This window comes from Cladophialophora bantiana, assembly GCF_000835475.1.
Source record: "Cladophialophora bantiana CBS 173.52 unplaced genomic scaffold supercont1.4, whole genome shotgun sequence".
Lineage (NCBI taxonomy): Eukaryota > Fungi > Ascomycota > Eurotiomycetes > Chaetothyriales > Herpotrichiellaceae > Cladophialophora > Cladophialophora bantiana.
In genome coordinates, this window is record NW_015971578.1 from 1911621 (window position 1) to 1929696 (window position 18076).

The 18076-nt window shown below is 54.0% G+C and overlaps 7 protein-coding genes across 7 annotated transcripts; 4 read left to right on the top strand and 3 right to left on the bottom strand.

Moving 5' to 3' along the window:
- Positions 1-1003: 1003 nt before the first annotated feature.
- On the top strand, positions 1004-3633 carry Z519_03472 (uncharacterized protein; the record flags this gene model as incomplete). The annotated part of the gene is made up of 2 exons (XM_016761222.1): positions 1004-1095; positions 1152-3633. The coding sequence occupies 2 exons, from the start codon at positions 1004-1006 to the stop codon at positions 3631-3633; spliced, it is 2574 nt and encodes an 857-aa protein (XP_016623072.1).
- A 350-nt stretch (positions 3634-3983) lies between these two features.
- On the bottom strand, positions 3984-6389 carry Z519_03473 (uncharacterized protein; the record flags this gene model as incomplete). Its single annotated transcript, XM_016761223.1, has 4 exons — positions 3984-4987; positions 5042-5075; positions 5132-6142; positions 6246-6389. 4 exons carry the CDS (start codon positions 6387-6389, stop codon positions 3984-3986), a joined length of 2193 nt encoding a protein of 730 aa, XP_016623073.1.
- A 181-nt stretch (positions 6390-6570) lies between these two features.
- On the top strand, positions 6571-7988 carry Z519_03474 (uncharacterized protein; the record flags this gene model as incomplete). Its single annotated transcript, XM_016761224.1, has 3 exons — positions 6571-6713; positions 7254-7528; positions 7567-7988. The coding sequence occupies 3 exons, from the start codon at positions 6571-6573 to the stop codon at positions 7986-7988; spliced, it is 840 nt and encodes a 279-aa protein (XP_016623074.1).
- Positions 7989-10875: 2887 nt separating this feature from the next.
- Positions 10876-12751, top strand: Z519_03475 (uncharacterized protein; the record flags this gene model as incomplete). The annotated part of the gene is made up of 3 exons (XM_016761225.1): positions 10876-11657; positions 11748-11838; positions 12023-12751. 3 exons carry the CDS (start codon positions 10876-10878, stop codon positions 12749-12751), a joined length of 1602 nt encoding a protein of 533 aa, XP_016623075.1.
- A 249-nt stretch (positions 12752-13000) lies between these two features.
- Z519_03476 (uncharacterized protein) lies at positions 13001-13462 on the bottom strand (the record flags this gene model as incomplete). Its single annotated transcript, XM_016761226.1, has 1 exon — positions 13001-13462. One exon carries the CDS (start codon positions 13460-13462, stop codon positions 13001-13003), a length of 462 nt encoding a protein of 153 aa, XP_016623076.1.
- A 686-nt stretch (positions 13463-14148) lies between these two features.
- On the bottom strand, positions 14149-15615 carry Z519_03477 (uncharacterized protein; the record flags this gene model as incomplete). The annotated part of the gene is made up of 3 exons (XM_016761227.1): positions 14149-14954; positions 15031-15428; positions 15536-15615. The coding sequence occupies 3 exons, from the start codon at positions 15613-15615 to the stop codon at positions 14149-14151; spliced, it is 1284 nt and encodes a 427-aa protein (XP_016623077.1).
- Positions 15616-16633: 1018 nt separating this feature from the next.
- On the top strand, positions 16634-17716 carry Z519_03478 (L-lactate dehydrogenase; the record flags this gene model as incomplete). The annotated part of the gene is made up of 3 exons (XM_016761228.1): positions 16634-16886; positions 16979-17208; positions 17282-17716. 3 exons carry the CDS (start codon positions 16634-16636, stop codon positions 17714-17716), a joined length of 918 nt encoding a protein of 305 aa, XP_016623078.1.
- Between the last annotated feature and the right edge of the window lie 360 nt (positions 17717-18076).

The window sequence follows — 18076 nt, forward strand, 5'->3', positions numbered from 1 at the left end:
CAATGGCGTCCCCCATTATCCAGTAAATCCTTCAAGAGATACCGGTGATCTGTGAACAGTTGTTGTTGATGTGGTTGAGAGCCGTTCTTGGATCAATGGCAGTTAGCACTCGCCAGTCAATCAAATGGTTCATACGTTTCTCAAATGGTCAGGCGCCTCACACGAGGTTTCGATCTCCAGTTCCGCATGGGGTATTTATTGGCTTCGATTCCGGCGTCGTCGCTTTAATGAAGCTACCCCAGACTTTCTCACACTGTCCTCCACATGCATCCCCGCCTTTTGGCCAGTTTACCCCGAAGTTCAAATCACCTAAGAGGTTCAAAAGGCTCCTGACGATAGTGCGACTTGAGTCAGGCTGCTGGTGCCATTGTCAAGACTACAAGATCTGCCGGGCTCCGGTTACTCTCAACAATTAGACAGGGTCATCGTTGACAAATGGAAGAGGGAAGGGAAAGGTTAGTTGAGTCGCCGAGTGAGCTGAGCTTGTGGTGTTTTGGCAGAATTCCCTCTGGAGTGTAGAACTGCGAGGGGCATTTCGCAAAAGCATCAAACTTCACTGTCGCACTCCGCCATGTGCAGTGGTCCTCACCAGGGCAGCATAGTGGAAAATGTGTTACTCGGGAAGTGAACGACAGCGGAGAGAAGACACAGTTTGCCGGGTGCACTATTGAGTTGTAATCAGTCACGTGCTGCGCCTATCGCGTCCCTGCGACTGCGAGCGCGTAACAAGTCAATCACGACCTCGTATTGCCAGCCCATTCTACCAACTCAGGCCTTCTCGCGTCGCTCTACAGACTCTGTAGTCAAACATTTCAATCTTTGTTGGACAATCCCTGAACAATGCTCTATGGACATCTTTGATACCGTGACAATTTCTTCCCACCAGCAACCGGTTGAGTTGGCTCTGAGAATAGCCTAACAGCCACCCCACTGACGCCCAACAGGGCAAAGCGACGCTTGTTCTCTCGCCCTGGCCAAACTGACCCATCAGTCATCAGCCTCCATGCCTTTCACACTCTCCGAACTTCTCAACCCCGAACCCGCAACCGATTCGATTTCTTCAGATGTTGCCCATTCCAACGCTGAGTCGCATGGGTGAGATCGGTCGACTCCGACTGCTTCTACGGCTCTTAGGCTAATTTCTTCTCTAGGATGGACACTGCGGAGCCAGAGCCAGAACCTCCTTCGGCATACTTTGCGCCCGAACTTTTTCAGCCAAACGACGATGCGCCGCCCCCTCAAGATTCCATTCACTCGAGCGCGCAAATCGATGACACGACGATAGATGATGTCTCACTCTTCAAGGATAGCGAGGATTTGATCGGTCTTGATGGAGCAAACGATGGAGACCACATCAAGCAGGAGGCGATGGGAATGGGCTATCCTCCTTTGGATGAAGAGCCAAATCTTGCAGCCGGCTCTTCCATCATGGATATGGTAGAAGAAGTTCTCTACGCTGAAGATGCTCCGGTGCGGGCCACGCCAGAGAAGGCCCCGAAACAACGCAAACACCCTGGCAAGTCAAGGAAGCCCGATCCCGACGCTCCGCCTCGCTCGTCAGTCCACTCGTCCAAGAATGAAGGCCAGCACACAGACCGCAGGTATTTGTGTTACTTGTGCAACAAACTGTTTACCCGACGCCGCTCTGTCAGAGATCATATTTCAAAAATTCACAACACGAAAACCTGGGAACCAGTGCGCAGTTTGGAAATCATTGTCGAACCTTTAACGGGAGAGCCTCTGGAACCTCTTGAGGATATCATCGCCAGAGGTCCTCCTCCCCCGCCCCCTAAGCTAAGTAAGGCGGAAAAGGCCCAGAGGGCAGCAAAACGTCAAGAGGAAGAGCAGGAGGAGGAGCTGCACTCAGGGGACATTGGTGAGGATGAGGAGAAACAAAAAAACCAGCAAGATATTTCGCTCTCTGCGCAGCCTCGTGATGATTCATCGCCACCACCGGTGGTGGTACCTTTGAGGAGGGCGCCATCTATCGTGGGGTCAAGGGCATCATCTACAGAACCATTTGCTACTCCAGCACCCATCGCGGGCAAGAAGCGACCGGCACCTGAGGACTCCGCAAAACCTCTCTCAGCAGCTGCCAGGAAGAAAGGCACGGCCAAGGTGAAGAGCATCTCGAACAAGAAGGCCAGACTGAGCGAGTCCGAACAAAGTCCACCTGCGGCGCGATCGAATTTTCGCTCTCCCAGCGCTACTCCGAGCACGAACCAGCTAAAGCTGGGACCCTCGAAACTGAAAACGCAAACTTCGGCTGCTAGTGTACAGTCATCACCCACGCCTGCTTCGTCTCGCGCCGCATCACGAGAGATTGGTTCTCCTTCACCTTCGGATGCAGATACGTCATCGAGCTCCAACGATGACGGAGAGGTATTCTGTATCTGTCGGAAAGGAGATAATCATACATGGATGATCGCCTGTGACGGCGGCTGCGACGAATGGTTCCATGGGAACTGTGTCAACATTAAGGAACGAGACGGCGAGTTGATCGATAAGTACATTTGTCCATCTTGTACGAAGCCCGGCTTGCAGACCACGTGGAAACGAATGTGCCGGCGAAAAGATTGCAGGAAGCCCGCCCGTGTTACCCAAGTCCCTCCCAGCAAGTACTGCTCCGATGCATGTGGCCGAATGTTTTTCGTGGAACTAGTGCAGAGAGGCGACCCTCAGGCTCAGACTAGTAAGGATGGTCAGTATATTATTGAAGGGCCCACAACCAAAAAGCATCGCAAGAAGCAGAAGCGGAAAGAGAAACCTTCAAAGCAGCTCCTGAACCTTGCCAACGGCGTGGATCCCGACAGCCGACTCGCCACACCAGCATACAGCGACGAAGAAAGAACCGAATATGAGACCGACAGTAGTCTCGACGACGAAATGCTTCCCAATCGAGGCTCCGCATTGCGAGCTGGCGAAATCAAAGCTCTGATCGAGAAATGCAAAGATATCGAGCAGCTAAAGGCACTAGGCAGGAAGCCCGACACTCCGCCCCGCGACGTTGAAATGGCCGATGCCGATTCGAAAACAACAACAGCACCACCGGATTTGGAATATGATGACCTGGAAACAACCACGATGGCCAATATCATAGAGGAGAAGCAACGATTAAATGCGAGGTATGAGATGTTTGTCGCGCGAGAGAAGTTCTGGGAGCTAGTCAAGGCTCGATCGTCGACTATAATTGAGGAAGTCCGCAAGACACATCCGAAGATGAAAGATCTCTGTGGATTTGACCCCAGGATGGCGTGGTCCGATGAGGAGTTTTTGACATGGTATAATCACAACGGCGGGAAGGCGATTATCGACACTGGAGCAAAGGCGAGGATAGGACCACCAGAAGACGGGCCCAACGATGAGGGAAACACGAAAATACCCAACGGCGTCGCTCGGCACTCTCAGAGTCCAGCCGCGGGCGAGGAAGAAGATGAGAGTGACAACATGCCTAAAAAAGGCGGCGTCTGTATCAAGAATCGATGTCCGCGGCATAGGAACTGGGCTAAAGGCCAGCTTGCGGAGGTGCGGTTTGAACAAGACCTGATCAGGAGGGCCATTCAGAGGTGTGAGGTGCAGGAAGGAGAGATTCGAGGGCGAGCTCTTATTAGGGCGTGGGAGAAGAGAGGATGAGACCGTAATGGTGCCCGGATGATGGCAGGCTCGAGGACACGACAGGATTACATTTCCGGCCGTGAAGCACCGCTAATTAGCTTACAATCCTTGTTATATCCGCTCAAAGAAGGCGCCAGTACAGAGCGGTTTGGTATGAGAGAACACGAACGTCATTGGAACTTTGCATGCGTAGGACAGATATCTGGGCGAAGCCCGTTTAGCGAAGGAGAACTATTTTCTTGAAGATACAGAGGTTCAAGATCTTTTGTTCGCTATGGTATTCGTCTCGACGGAATCTCCTGACTACGCGCCTATGTATAGGGTTCAATTTGATTCACATTTTTGAAAACAAATGATATCGTGAAGTTTCATGCTGCCGCCACACCGACGACTGCGCCGTTCCTAGCTGGAATGGCCGTGTCGTCTGTGTCCTTCAACGAGACACGGCTAATGCCCTCGGCGCCCATAGCCCCCAGAGCCTGCTGAGGCTGCTCAACCATGAAGCCGCTGAAGAACTTGTCCATGCTCTCGTAGTCGTCCATGTCGCCGACCCAGCTGACGTACTGGTCCGGGCGGAGGATGAGGGCGCAGCCGCGGGCGCGGTCGATGCCGTAGCTCCTGTACGCATCGCCGTAGCCCTCGTGGTAGCTGACGTCGTCGACGTGGATCTTCCAGTAGTCCCAGCCGTCGCCGTCGTCCCACGGCCTAAACACCTCGGGGAAGTCGAAGATGGTGACATCCTGCCTCTTGGCCGAGTGTACTGAGAGGACCTCGATGACTGAATCGTACCTCGCCCCAGGCGGTGTGAAGCGCTTCAGGAACGACGTCGTGGCGCCCAGCTTCGCGCCCAGTCCGTCCAGACGGGCCTTTTGGGCTGGCTCCGTGATGTCGCCTGCAAACACTACCAGGCGCCACGTGCCGTTGCTCCTGAGGAGTTCCTGGAAGTGCCAGGGCCGCGCGTCGGCCTGGTTGAGGACTTTGAACGACGGCATTCGCATGCCCACCTTGACCTCGGACGCGAAGGCCTGGCTGCTGATGACGCGCAGCTTCTCTTCGCCCATCACTTCGGTGCCATCGCCTTGCTTGGTGCTGTCGCCGGACTTGGCCACCACCACGCTCGCCCCGTAGTCGACGGCCACGCCGCTAGCGAACAGGTTCCCCTTTTCAAACGCGTTCTTGAACTCCTCCATCGAGATGCCTTCCTCGTCGAGCACGTCCTTGGCTGGTCGTCCGGAGAAGAGCCGCGAGAAGCGGTGGTCGAAGTCAATCAGGTCTTGCGCTACCCTTCGTCGTTCGGACTGGTATGTTTTGAGGATTGACCTGTTGCTGGTGCCCTTTACGACACTCGCGACTTTCCACCCGAGGTTGAAAGCTGGAGTCACCCGTTACCCACCACCCCGTTGTGGAGGAATGGAGTTCCACTTACCATCTTGCATGCTGACGTTCATACCTTGGCCGGCCTGTCGGTGGTGTTAGTGTGGGACTGTCGGAACTGACAAAGTCGGAGTGTGTGTACCTTTGGACTGTGAGTATGAACGGCGTCGCCGGCCAAGAAAATCCTCTCTTTCAGACTGAACCTGTCACCGACACGCTGTCCAATTTGATAGGCTGTCCACCAGTCACAATATCGATATCCAATCTTGTAAGGTCTCATGATCCTCTGTGCGCTGGCCAGAATCGTTTCTGGGTTGATTTTGCTCCGATCTGCCCTCTTGCCACCTCCTTCGTTCTCGGTTGTGGTCAGTTGGATGTATAGTCTTACCAATTTGTTCTCCCGTGGGATCACCATCACACTCCCACTGCTTTCGCTGTGAATAGCACACCTCATTCGGATGTCAGGGAAGTCGGTAATGGGGATGATGTCGAGGACTCCCCAGATGTAGTCGGTGCTTTCGCCTTGGAGTTTGAAGCCGAGTTGATTTCTGACCCAGCTGTGGGCGCCATCTGCACCGAGCATGTATTTCGCTCTTACCGTCTCCTCTCCGCCCTCTTTCTCCCGCAGCTTCTTCGACTTCTCCAGCAGTTCTTGAGTGTCGTCCGGCGACAGGTTGCTGCGGAATAACCCATCCTGTATTCCGGATCCGTTTACACTGGTCGCAGACTGCTTTGGTGTTGCTTCTTGTTCACTCAGATGTCGAAGTGTTACGGTTATGGGATATGCGTCCTGGTCGTCGGCAAGGCTTTCATCGAATTGCAACGACACGGGCATGACACCGTGTTCGATGCTGATGCCATCCTGCCAGCCAGGCACATCTTTCAGTGTTCTCTTGCTGTGTTCGGAAATGGAGTCAAGGAAGAATCGTTCGATGCGCCCTTGGTGTAGGACGACCTGCTGGAAGCGCGAGATGTTTGGAATGGTGTCGGGAATGCGGTCAGAGCGGTGAATGACTCCTGTCTGGGGATCTGGATTCCAGAGGCAGATTTCGAGCATGTGATTTGCCTCGATCCAGGCACGGTGTCCAAAACCAAAGCTGTCAAAGATCTCAAGCGTCCGACATTGAAGTCCGTCAGCCTGACCGTTGAAAATCTAGCTCACAATTGTTAATTTTCTTGAGAACAGTAGAAGGATATGCTCGAGGTGGCCGACGTGTGTATGGTTCGACACAATATAAAGGAATTACTCAACTCACCTTGGTCCCTCTTTTGTCCACTATCCTCGTTCGAATCCCACACCGACTCATCCAGTTGGCCATCATAAGGCCTGCCGGGCCTGCACCGATGATGAGGACATCAACCTCGGAGTGTGTATCTGGCGCTCTGGGTCCCTGCGCCATATTGGGGGAGTTTCGCTCGAGTTCAAAGTCAAACCAGATAATGATAGGAACAAATCTCCGTAACCATCAAGGGGTTGTGGGTTCAGAGAATATCGCCTGTAAGAAGATTTTAGGATTGTAAGCATCAGGAAGCTCTCATGCATATATACATTCGACAACAGTAGTACATCCAGCAGCAATCATGCGTCCCATGCCTAGTGCACAGCGTGAGTACGTGGATCTAGAGATCCTACGCAGCAACCTGTGGGGTAGCGGATTCTCGGTTGCGGCACCGGATCAGGGGCAAGGCTTGACCAGCAAATCCGGGGCCGTTTCGGAGCCAGGGTGAGCGTCGGGATGGGATGCATTGCTTCGGTCTGATGAGTGCATGGCTTTTTCTTTTTCTTGAGGCGAGCCTTGCGTGGGGTGAATCCTTGAGATGTATGGTCGGATACCGTACTGCGGGCGGCAGGAATCGATTCCATCTTTTCCAATTCTTTCTTGCGGGGCTCTTTGACGGCGTAGCGAGGGACACTTGCTCGCATCCGCATCTTGGATGGATTAGATCCATATCGTAATAGCAAAATTATCGTGAAGTGTACCGAGTATGGAGTGCTTTACATAGCATTCCCTATTGTTTCCGTGGCGTTGTCGAGGAGACAGACACTAGTCCATATTTGATCTAGTTTGGCGGCCTGGTGAAGACAAGGCAGCCTTGGCAATCATTGGGGGAGGATGGTCTGCACAACTCATTGTCATGAGGCTGAGTGACAAGGCTGCCCTGCGCTGGACCGCTGGCGTTGTCCGTTGATCTTGCCATCGATCTCTCCTGTTCCCGACCAGACTGAATCAGCTCCATGAATTCTGATCGCCCTCGCCCCGTAGCCGTGATGACTTTGAGATCGCCATTATCTGTGCCTTGACCATTGAGCACAATGCTGTGGAAATACTGTTGGAAGAAGAGTACGATACCAACGGTTTTTCATACGGGAAAGCGCCCGGAAATTCGAATGCATATACCACAGGCCGTCTAGGTGGTCAGCATGTGGTCCCGGCTTATATGCCGGGTATGGGGGTGGCTAGCTCCGCTGCAGTGGCCGCCCATCTTCGCACGAGCTTTGAAAGAATCAAATTCGCCATCATTGTGGGCATCTGCAGTGGTGCCCCAACGACTCCTGACGGATCGTGATCTTGTTAGGCGACATCATTGTTGGTATGTCGGTGATTCAGATTGACATTGACCAGCAATATTCGGACAAATTCATCGGAAGGAAAGAACTCGAAGATACTCTCAGGCCGGCGAATCTAGAAATCCGAGCGTATGTCAGGAAGACCTTGGGCTATCTCGCTCAAAAGAGAATTGGGGATAAGATTGGCATCTTCCACACTCAGATCTGTGCAACCGACGCATTTACGAGCTCCGTCTATCCCCGACCAGAGAATAAAAACCTGTATCCCGCTGACTATTGGCACAAACACCGAATAGAATCCTGCGATGCTTACCGCCATTGTGACGCACAGGGTGATGAAGTTTGCAAGGAAGCCCTCCAGATCCCCTGTATAGCTCTCGCTTATAACAGTAACTCTATTAAAAGCCGCGCTCGCGTTCAACAGGCATAGGTATCTCTCGTGACCGAAGGAGATGACAGCGGAAAAGATCCAAGGTGCGAGAAAACTATCCATGCACGTCAGCTGAACAGCGTGCAGCAACGAGGTCATACAGAGTGTTCCGCACTGAGATCGGATTGCCGCCGAGGAAAAAGTAATTGGGTTCGAGATAGCGAGTGCAGGCAAATGGGATCATGTCCCTACCGTTGTGATCAAGGGCGTGTGCGATACACGGACAGCCACAAACGCAAACAGTCGCAGGTATATGCTGCGGTGACGGCAGCCGCCTGCACCAAAGAATACTGGAAGAGTGGAGGAGTGAAGAAAGGCCAGCTCGAGATGCAGTCGATCATGGACGCACAGGTGGATGTTCCGGTGAGCAATTTTGTAGCTCAGCAGCAGGTGCTGATCCACCCAGTATCCATTTCAATCGTGAATCCAGTACGATAGACCTTTACTCGCTCTGCCAACACGTTATTTACTAGGCGAAATGACATTCTCCATGGACCGTAAGTTGGATATCGTCGTTCAAGACACTGCGAAGAATCCCCAAAGTCAATGCAGGATTATCATTTCCGACATTGGTGGCCAGGATAGGAGCGAGCTCTGTTTGCAACTCGCTCATCGAGTCCAGGCTCCGTAAGTATATGTTTTATAACATCCTCTGAACATGTCGTGTCCTGATTCTCGACCAACTATTTCATTAAACGTGGCCAGCCTCTGGGGAATCTTTTGGGTCGCTGTCAGCACCCTATTGGCAGAGAATGGATTCTTGGACATTGCGAAGCAATTAAAAGTTTCGGCACGGACATGGGAGGACACAGGGCCAGGATTAGCCAATATCCAACAATCATGGATGCTGGTGCTAGACGACGCGGACGGCCTGAACATAGCCCACCAAATTTCCCCCCTAGCCGATCAGGTGTGGTGGTGCTGATATCGTGCAATCTCGACTGCGACCCGAATCCCACGGCTCAGCATATCAAGCTGGAAGGGCTGCCTACAGTTGACGCCCGAGAGCTATGACTGAAAGCACCATGTACTGCAGATAATCCGCCTTTAAAGATAGAGCAGGATACAGACCAAGGAGCTGAGCTACTTCGCTCGCACCCGCTGGCGCTGGTTCGGGCCGGAGCATGTGCGGCGCGGGGCCACTGTACTCCAGCGGAGTGTCCCCGAAGCATAAACAAGTCAACGGAAACGGCTTCTCACGTTCCGGCCCGCCCAGGTTCAGTCACATCATCGAGACGTCTACGCAACCTTGGAGGGCTCGGTCGAAATCCTTCAGGCATCAACAACAGAATCCGCCCGCGATGAAATCGAACTTTGCCGGTGCTGCTGTACGTGGACCAAATTGCATACCCCTTGAGTTATTTGCGGTCGCATGGACGTGTATAAAAAGATCGCCACTATCTGTTCATCGGAAAATAACAAGATAGGACTGAAAGTGGCATGTCACTCATCCTCTGTCCGTGATGGAAGTAAACGAGGAAGAGTGGGACAGCTTCCGGCTCATGGAAACCCCGCGGATGCTCAAATCATTCGCTCTTGTCTCGGTGAAGGACATCAATGAGGACGACACAAGGATATCGATACACCTGGTCGTCCTGCCTTGGGGGGAGATCGCCAAGATGACCCATGACAGCATGGATGATGGCTTAAGATGGCCTTTGTAGTAGCATTAGCTTGTTTGGACGCAGAGTTTTGGGCGGGCGTGCGGGCTGCCGTTGCAGCCTCATCTCCGGGCTGTGACAGCGTGGGAGATGCACTCAATATTCAGCCATGATCCACCAGCAGCAATTGCAGCGGTGCTATCGGAGTGTGGGCGAAGATTGGACAATTTCAGGGACGACAATCATGTCTCTTTACTGCTGGAAAGGGTGTTCACACCGAGCACTGGGTGAATGTGTACGAACTAAAGGGGTTGAGCTTGATATGAGCTGACAAAGCCAGGGAGGCCGTGCGGCTGCTCACATAGTAGTCGAGATTCAGAAGCGCACTGGCGGAGGAAAATCCAGATCGACTAGTCTCAATATATGATCTAGCTCCAGCATATCATGTAAAGGGACTGGTCGACTAGGCATTGGCGTTGTTTGAGCGGGAGAGTGCGTGCTGGACGAGGATCATCCTCTACGGAAGGTTTCTGAAGGGTGGCTCAAGTCTTTTTCGTCGACGGATGCCTGGCTCTTAGGTTGGAATGCTGGTAGCTTCTCTCGGAACATGGCAAGCTCGCCGTATTCAGCCCCTACTTAGGCCGTCCCTGGACTCGACGTTCCTGATTCTTCCACCAAGATGAGCTCGGACTGGGTCTGAATTGTTCGGCTCGCTACAAGAAGCGTTCCTGAACAGATCTCTGCGCGTGTTGCTGGCCACACTGACGCCCATCTTTGCAGCTGCTGGGCCACCCATCCGCCATTTGCATTCAACCCGCACAAGGGAGACGTTGGATACGTGTACCGAGTATATCTCTCTCTATTGAACTAAGCACTATGAATATGGCCAATCATCATGCCTCCAGTAAGCAATGCAGGGAAGACACCGGGACAGTGGAACGAGCATCAAATCATGACAGCAGAATGTCCGGGGACCCCACTTCCTGCCCACTTCCTGCCCAGTAGACCCCGCACCAAAAGCCTGCAGCCTTGGCGAGAAATCCTAGCATTCTTCCTTTCCCGCCACTTCTAAGATTGGATACACATCTTCAGTTTTGATATCGATTTGACCAAAGCTGAATGGTCCCCTAGATCAAGAACACAGCGTCATGCAGGATTGAACCCGCATGGGTGGTGCAGTATGCATCCGATAAACACTGTCAAGCGATACCCCACCCGAAGCGCACGGCCTTTGAATTACTGCACCATCCGCATCCGACAGCTCTGATCACTCGAGACTACTTACCATGTCTGGACAATGGGTTCTGGACGACTCCCAGAGTCTGTACTACCTGGACAGTGAGGATGGTCCAGGAAAAGTCTCTGCCGAGCCAAAGGAGCCTCTTTTGGAGCCGGAAAATGCACCATTTCGACATCCAGACAGCTCTTCACCTGCTGCTCATGGACAGGGCATGCCTATTCGGCATCAAAATAAGTCCCCAGGCCGGGGAACTCCAGTCACGGCTTCAGCTATTACTTCGCCTGCGTTCAAGCGCCCTAGATTGTCTTCCGAGAGCAACTACTTGGGGCGGCCATGTAGCTTTAGCCCGGCTCGGGATTCTTCAGCAGTGGATCAGGACTCGGACATTGACATCATGAGCGATGATGCCTTTTCCGTAGCAACACCTTCGACGGCGACAAAAACAAAGACAACAAGGAGAGCAACTGCAACTAGCGTTTTCGCACCCACATACCCACCTATCCTGGAAATATCTCGAAACGACCGCTCGTGCAGTCTCGCAAGCTCAAACACCAACAAAAACAACCATAACCACCGTGCCGGCCGCACACCAGTCAGAGCCCACCGCGAAGAGTCCGACAAGTCCCAGAAAGAGGCGCAGCAGGCCATCACGCGGACTCTCGCGCGCCTCAACCGAGCCACGCTGTCCGACCACACCTTCACCCACCCGCTGTCCGGCCTGGACCTGGTCATGGGCTTCAACACCAGCCTGCCCAAGTCGCGGTTCGACACGTACATCACGGCGCTGAGGCAACTGCTCCAATGTGCCGCGGAACGATGTAGTTTGAGGTGAGGCCGCCACACGTTAGAAAAGAAGCAAATCTCCTTCGCTTCGTGGTTGGATTCTGGACAAGCAGGGCTAACGGATGGATGCAACAGCAATGACTTGCAGCGCGCCATTACTGCCGAAGGAGTGCTTTGGGTGGTTCGCGAGGCATGGCCTGCAGCTGAAGGGTACTGGAATTTGACGGTACGCATGTTCTGTCCCAAAAGGCAATAAGCACACAGGGCTGGCTCTACTTTGCTATTCACAAGTTTTCTTTTTTTTTTCTCTCTCTCTTTTTCTTTCTTTTTGTTTTTCTTTTTTTTTTTTAGAAACGGTCAAGTTGTATAAGCTGACAAATCTCTGTCCTTCCCTTTTCTGCCATCAACAGGCTACCTTTCAAGGCTTCCTGCACTCGGAACTCTGGCGCAATTTTCCCTGCCAGCGCTCATACAATCAACTCCCGCCCGCATACCGTCCGACGCGGATACAGCTCTCGATACCACATTCCCCTATGATCGATTGGATGCCGTGGCCCGACGTTCGAGACATGGCGATCATGCACCAGGACCAGATCGACGTGGATGCGCTGTTCCGGATGGCCATCCACAACGTCGTCGCGCACCGGAAACGGCTGGGCCGGAGGAAACAGTCCTTCTCCTCGTCTTCTATCTCGAAAGAACACGACAACGGTTGCGAACCCGGCTCCTCGAAGCAGAAACAAGTAACCGCCACCACCGCCGACGGCGAGGACAACGTGACCGACAGGACCTCCTTCCGCGTATGGGACCTCGTGTGCCTGGAGAAAGCCAACGGCACTCCCCCGCTCGCGGAGCCGGGTCTGGAGAAGAAGCCCGTGCTGCGCTCGCCGGGCCTGCGCGCCCTCCAGCGCGCCTACGACCTCGAGTACGACGAGTTCGACACGCAGAAGCTGGATGACTGCTTCTTCGAGGCGTACCCGTGCCTGTACGCTGACACGGCCGCTTCGGCCTGGAAGGTCCGGAGTTTTCCCAACTTGCCGCACGAGGACGTCGGTGGGCCCATCGCTTTGACCCGTCCCGCGGTGTTCAGGCTGAAATCGAGGATCGAGTCCATGATTGGTGCCGCGATTGAGATCTAGACTTCCGACGCAGGCTGGCAGGCTGGCCTTGCAGTTGAATTTAACCAGTGATACCCCCAGCGCCGCGCCTCTCTTTCTTTCTTTGGTGAACGGGACGGACAGCCGCTGCATATATAGGCGAAGCTTGTATGGATGTAAACTATAGCAAATCTTGCATCCCAGATGCGCTTTGAAATGAATCAATCCATGTAGCCGTCATCGATTTCACCACACCTTCACAGGACGAAAAGTACCCGTAGGAAAACGACATCAGCCCCCGTCACAAAAGTCGCTGAGCCATTTCCTGGCGTGGACGTCGACTGCGCGATTGAACAGCTCGGGGGGGAGTTCAAAGGGTTCGCGCTGTGAGTCCGATCCTTGGGAGTGGTAGCGGTCCAGGATCGGCGAGGCAGTTTTTTGCGCTGGGAGGGTGCTGGTCTGGGCTGGAGGGGGGCTGCCAAAGAGGCGTGCGACGTCGGCGGGGTCGAGGTCGTCGAGCTCCACGACTCGAGCGCCGGCCGATAGCATCGCGCCCGGTGTCCCGAACACGACAGTACTGTCGCTCTCAGAGAGCTCGGGAGGGACGTCGATGTCGGACCTGTGGGCGGACCTGTAGTCGGCAAACGCAGGAAGATCCACGTGCTGCGAGGCGAGAAAGCTGGCATCGTAAGGAGGAGACTGGTACTGGCCGAACTCGCGTTGCAGGGGAAGCGGCGTAGCGTCGTGGATCATCTGGCTGATGTCGGGGAGAGAAATAGGTTCGTGGTGGCCACTCTGGCCAGGGCGGCCCGACTCAGAGCGGTGCTGCTCGCATGGTCTTTTCGAGGAGGTACTTCGCGTTGGCTGTGGCGGCTTCGCGTGGGATGAAATGTGTCTCAGGAGCGTATCCCTTCAAGCGCGCAATATAGATCTAGTCAGTCTCTGCAAGCTCGGCCTGCGTGGCCTGAGGAGTTCTTGTCTCTTACTGTCGTGTGAATGAGCGTAAACAGAGCGGGCATGTAAACGGTCGATCGGAATAGTGGCTTCTCTTGTGCCGGCTGAGGTGCTCGTTCCGTTTGAATGGCTTGGAGCAGATTTGGCAGCGATACACCGTCATCTGGACTGGCTGACAGTATTCTGAAAGCCGTAGCTTCAGATGTTGGAGAAGCGTGTACAAGCAAAGATTCTAGAACATGTCCACTCGCCGCTTGGGGTCGCTCGTTGTTTGGATCGAACCTCGTGCTTCGGCGAATGCGGGGATTTGTGGGCTGCGACTTGCGGGTTTCGAGTTTGCGGGGCTTGAGACCGCGGGACAGATGCAAAGATCCACCAGAGGGTTGCACGCGAGCCAGCCAGCATCAAACTCGGCTCCGTAAGCGGCGTGTGAGTCCGAATATCGGCGACCGACTTGACCTTCTGGGCCAAAAGGTGGGCTGACATCAAAGCTTCCACTTTGCGCCTCCTTGGCTCAAATTGCTGACCGCAGCCTCCAACCTGACCCAAAACACGGCCAGAGTGGCACTTGTCAGCAGCACGCCCACCAAAATGGCAGTGTTCTGGTACGGGGCAGGGCCTTTTTCATGAGTGGCACTTCGGACGAGTGCGCCGGCGACGGGTGTCCCGACCATGGTGGCCAATCCTCGCACCATGTACAGAAACCCGTTCACCGAGGCAAAGTTTTGAACTCCAAAGACCTCGACAAGAGAGGTCGGGAAGAGTGACACGTATGCGGATGCGAAAATGCCATAGAGTACCGTGAAGGCGATAAACAGGTTGCGGCTGTCAGCCTGGGTCGAGGAAAGGGACGAGGGAATCCACAACCCAAGCGCAGCGACCGCTGAAATAGCCATAGTCAGGAACAAAGCATTGAGGCGGCCGATTCTGTCTGCTGCGTGGCCGATGATGATCTTCCCAATAGCGTTGGCAGCGTTGGACAGGGCGATAAAGTCCGAAGCCGTGGCCGAAGAGTAGCCCAAGGTTCTTGCATACGAGGCGAAGAAAAACACGGGGGTGTAATATGCCGCGGATTGCAGTGCGGCCTCCAGGGCTTGCGCAAAGAAGGTGCGGGATCGAGCGATGCGATAGTCCACCAAGGGGATTTTGAGCAGGCCCACGATGCCTGGCGAATGCCTCGCTTCTGCCCTGAACCGGCGTGATGCAGGAGCTTCCCAACGCATGACGGGAGCGGTGGCACTGATGAGCACAAAGGCAACGGCTGCTGATATGCGCAGAGAGTTGCGAAACCCTGTTTTTGGTGATCAATCCATGCAGCACAGGGGCCCAGACGACGCCTCCGATGCCAGTCCCCGAAAGGATGATACCCATGGCCAGACCGCGACGCGCCGTAAACCAAGTCGGCGCCACCGTAACCGCGGGCATGTAGGATAGACAAGTCCCTATGCCGCAGAGCAATCCTTGAGTGAGCTGGATCTCCCACATTCGTTGGCCGAACGAGGCCAACAGCAAGGCGAGAGAAAACACAATCCCACCAGCCCAGATGACAAATTGGGGAGGAAATCGTTTAGTCCACGCCGTCACGTAGGGGGCGCCGATTGTCATGAGCGAGATGGCCAGCGTGCCGATGAGGTCAATCATGGCCGGTGATGAGCCGTAGAATGGCGACGAAGGGTCGTGGGACAGGCCCTGGTAGACATCTTGGTACACACCAAAGGAAAAGCCGATGCCGCATACTGTGAAAATGAGGGTTGTCGAGCGATTACTATTAGGACATGTTGACTAGATGGCCAGTACTATTCCGATGAGATGAGGGAACAGGACATGCAGGCCTACAGCCTCGAAGGTTGGACTGGTTGCATTTCCAGTTACAGTGGTGCTGGAGGATTCTGTTGATCCAATCCAATGGCGAGGTTTGCACTGCTGGCGGTATTGACCTCTATGACGGGCATGTTTGTCCTGAAACCTATCTTCTTGGGTAATTCGCAAATGCTCTTGAAAGGCTTTCCGATGGACTTGAAACATGCCACGCTGTGCTGGGGTAAAACCGACTTCTTATTCCTGAGTGTTCCAGCCAGATGCCGCTGGCTATCCCTAAGTTACACCCGCATGTCGATCATAAGGCGCATCGAAGTGAGCACGGAAATTAAAAAGCCCGACTCCGAAGGCACGGGGGGATTTTATACTTGTATATTAGGGGAAAAGGCGGGATCAATTCCTCCCAAACAACGTTCCTACTTGTTATACAAGTAGAGTCTGGGTCTTCGCCGAGAAATTGTCACCAACTCTTTTTCATCCTGCTGGTTGCGCAGCCTCGTGTGCCCCTTTTCCAGCAATGAGATACGTAGCCTGCTTGGCTGTCGACTCGACATGGTGAGATGGTGGGAGCCGACCTTGACCTGGCACCCGTATCCTATATGATCTACAAGTATTGCCTAGGATGCGGCAGTTACTATTGTACTTGTGGGAATATGGCTCACTCGAAGACGCCTCCCAGCGTCATGCGTAAGGAGCGGCCACACCGTGAAGAGCGACAAGGCTGTGTGACAAGGCTGCGCTGCCAAGGAGATTGCTTCCCTTCTGCCGAAGTTGATCCCTTCCGCAATTACGCGTTGGATGCGTACCCAGATAATACACAACTCAGCCCACACGTAACACCTCTCACCTCTCACCGTCAACCTCTTTCTTGTCTCTAGCAAGCCAAGACGCACGACTCAGAGAGACAAAGGTCACCCCGACTTGCCATGAAAACTGTACAAGGGGCACAATTCTTCGGCACGTGTCCAACATGTGATGATGCCTCGGACGTCCCAAGACCCGCCAATATCCCAAACTCACGCCACCAACAGACCACCTTTTTAATCCAGTATTTTGGCGAGGATCTATAAAACCACCTAGGGCGGCCGCCTCAAAAGATTAGATGATGGCACTGACATATTGTCAAAAAACCAAACACACAAGAACTACAAGATGACTGATCGGATTGCTATTATTGGAGCCGGAGAGGTAGGCGCCGCCTCGGCCTACGCTCTCCTGCAAGGCTCCCTTTATAAAGAGATCCTGCTGGTCGACATCAAGCCGGAGAAGAGAGACGGCCAGGTACGAGACCTCTCGGACGCCTGCTACGCCGAAGACAGCAGTACCCGTGTTCGGGCCGGAACATACAAGGAAGCCGGCGAATGTGACATTGTTGTCATTACTGCCGGGTCGAAGAGGACAAGAGGTAAGAGAGGAGACCTTGCTCATGGGCGCTACACCTGTCTTCTCTTGTGGTTCATGTTCTGCGGACAAGAGTGACTGACGCATGCAAACCAGGTGAAACCTCACTTCAGCTGGTCGAGAGGAACACTGCCATTCTCCGGAGAATCATCAACTCGATGAGACCGTTCCGCTCAGACCTCATCATGATTGTCGTGTCACACCCCGTCGATGTGCTCACGACGCTGGCTCAAAAACTCTCGGGCCTTCCAACACGTCAAGTCATAGGCTCAGGCACTTTCTTGGATACGGTTCGACTTCGGAGAATGCTAGCGGATAGGTTCGAGGTACGTACATATCAGCACCGATCTGACCCTTCCTTGCCATCCAGCTCGCGGCTAATCTGAAACTCTATCACAGGTTGCGACTGGTCCGGTCAGTGCATATGTGCTGGGAGAGCACGGAGACTCTCAATTTGTGGCCTGGTCACTTGCCTCGATCGACGGGGTACCGATCGGAGAGGCTCTCCCGGAAAAGGAATTCAACAGAGAGGAGCTCGCTGAAGAATGCAAGCGCGAGGGCCAACGGATCGTCGACACGAAGGGGGCCATCGCATTCGGCATCGCGTCCGTCGTGTCCAACATTTGCGGCTCGATCATTTTCGACAGGCGCGACGTCCGCCCCGTCAGCCACTTCCAGCCGGAACTCGACTGCTGCGTCAGCATGCCCGTCGTTCTGGGTAGACATGGCGTTGTCAAGTCTTTGCCGCTCCCGTTGTCGAGCGAGGAGAAGGCCAAGTTGGCCGAGTCCGCGCACATCGTGAGGGAGGCGGCCCAGCAATTGCTGGGTCCGTAGTTCTTAACGGCGTCAAGGGCTCGAGGGGATAAAAGCCGACAGGGCGGGCTAACGGGGGTAATGGATAAAGGGGTAAAGGACGAAGAGCGAAGGGGGGCCTCTTCCGGATCTCGTTGCAAGCCTTTTCTTTTCTTTTTCTTTCCTCTTTCTCCCATGCGTGCTTCCTCTGACTGCTCTTCCGCAAACTACTGCTTTCACGGTATATTCTACCATGGGACCAGGGCCCCGCGACCCGGGGCCGGGAAAAATTGGATTCGTACATTCCTGTTACCGCTACTGTATCCAGTGCTGCGCTGTATTGAGTTATCAAACACGAGCGAGCTTAGGTCAGGCGGTATCAAGCAAGGCAAGCCGTATGAC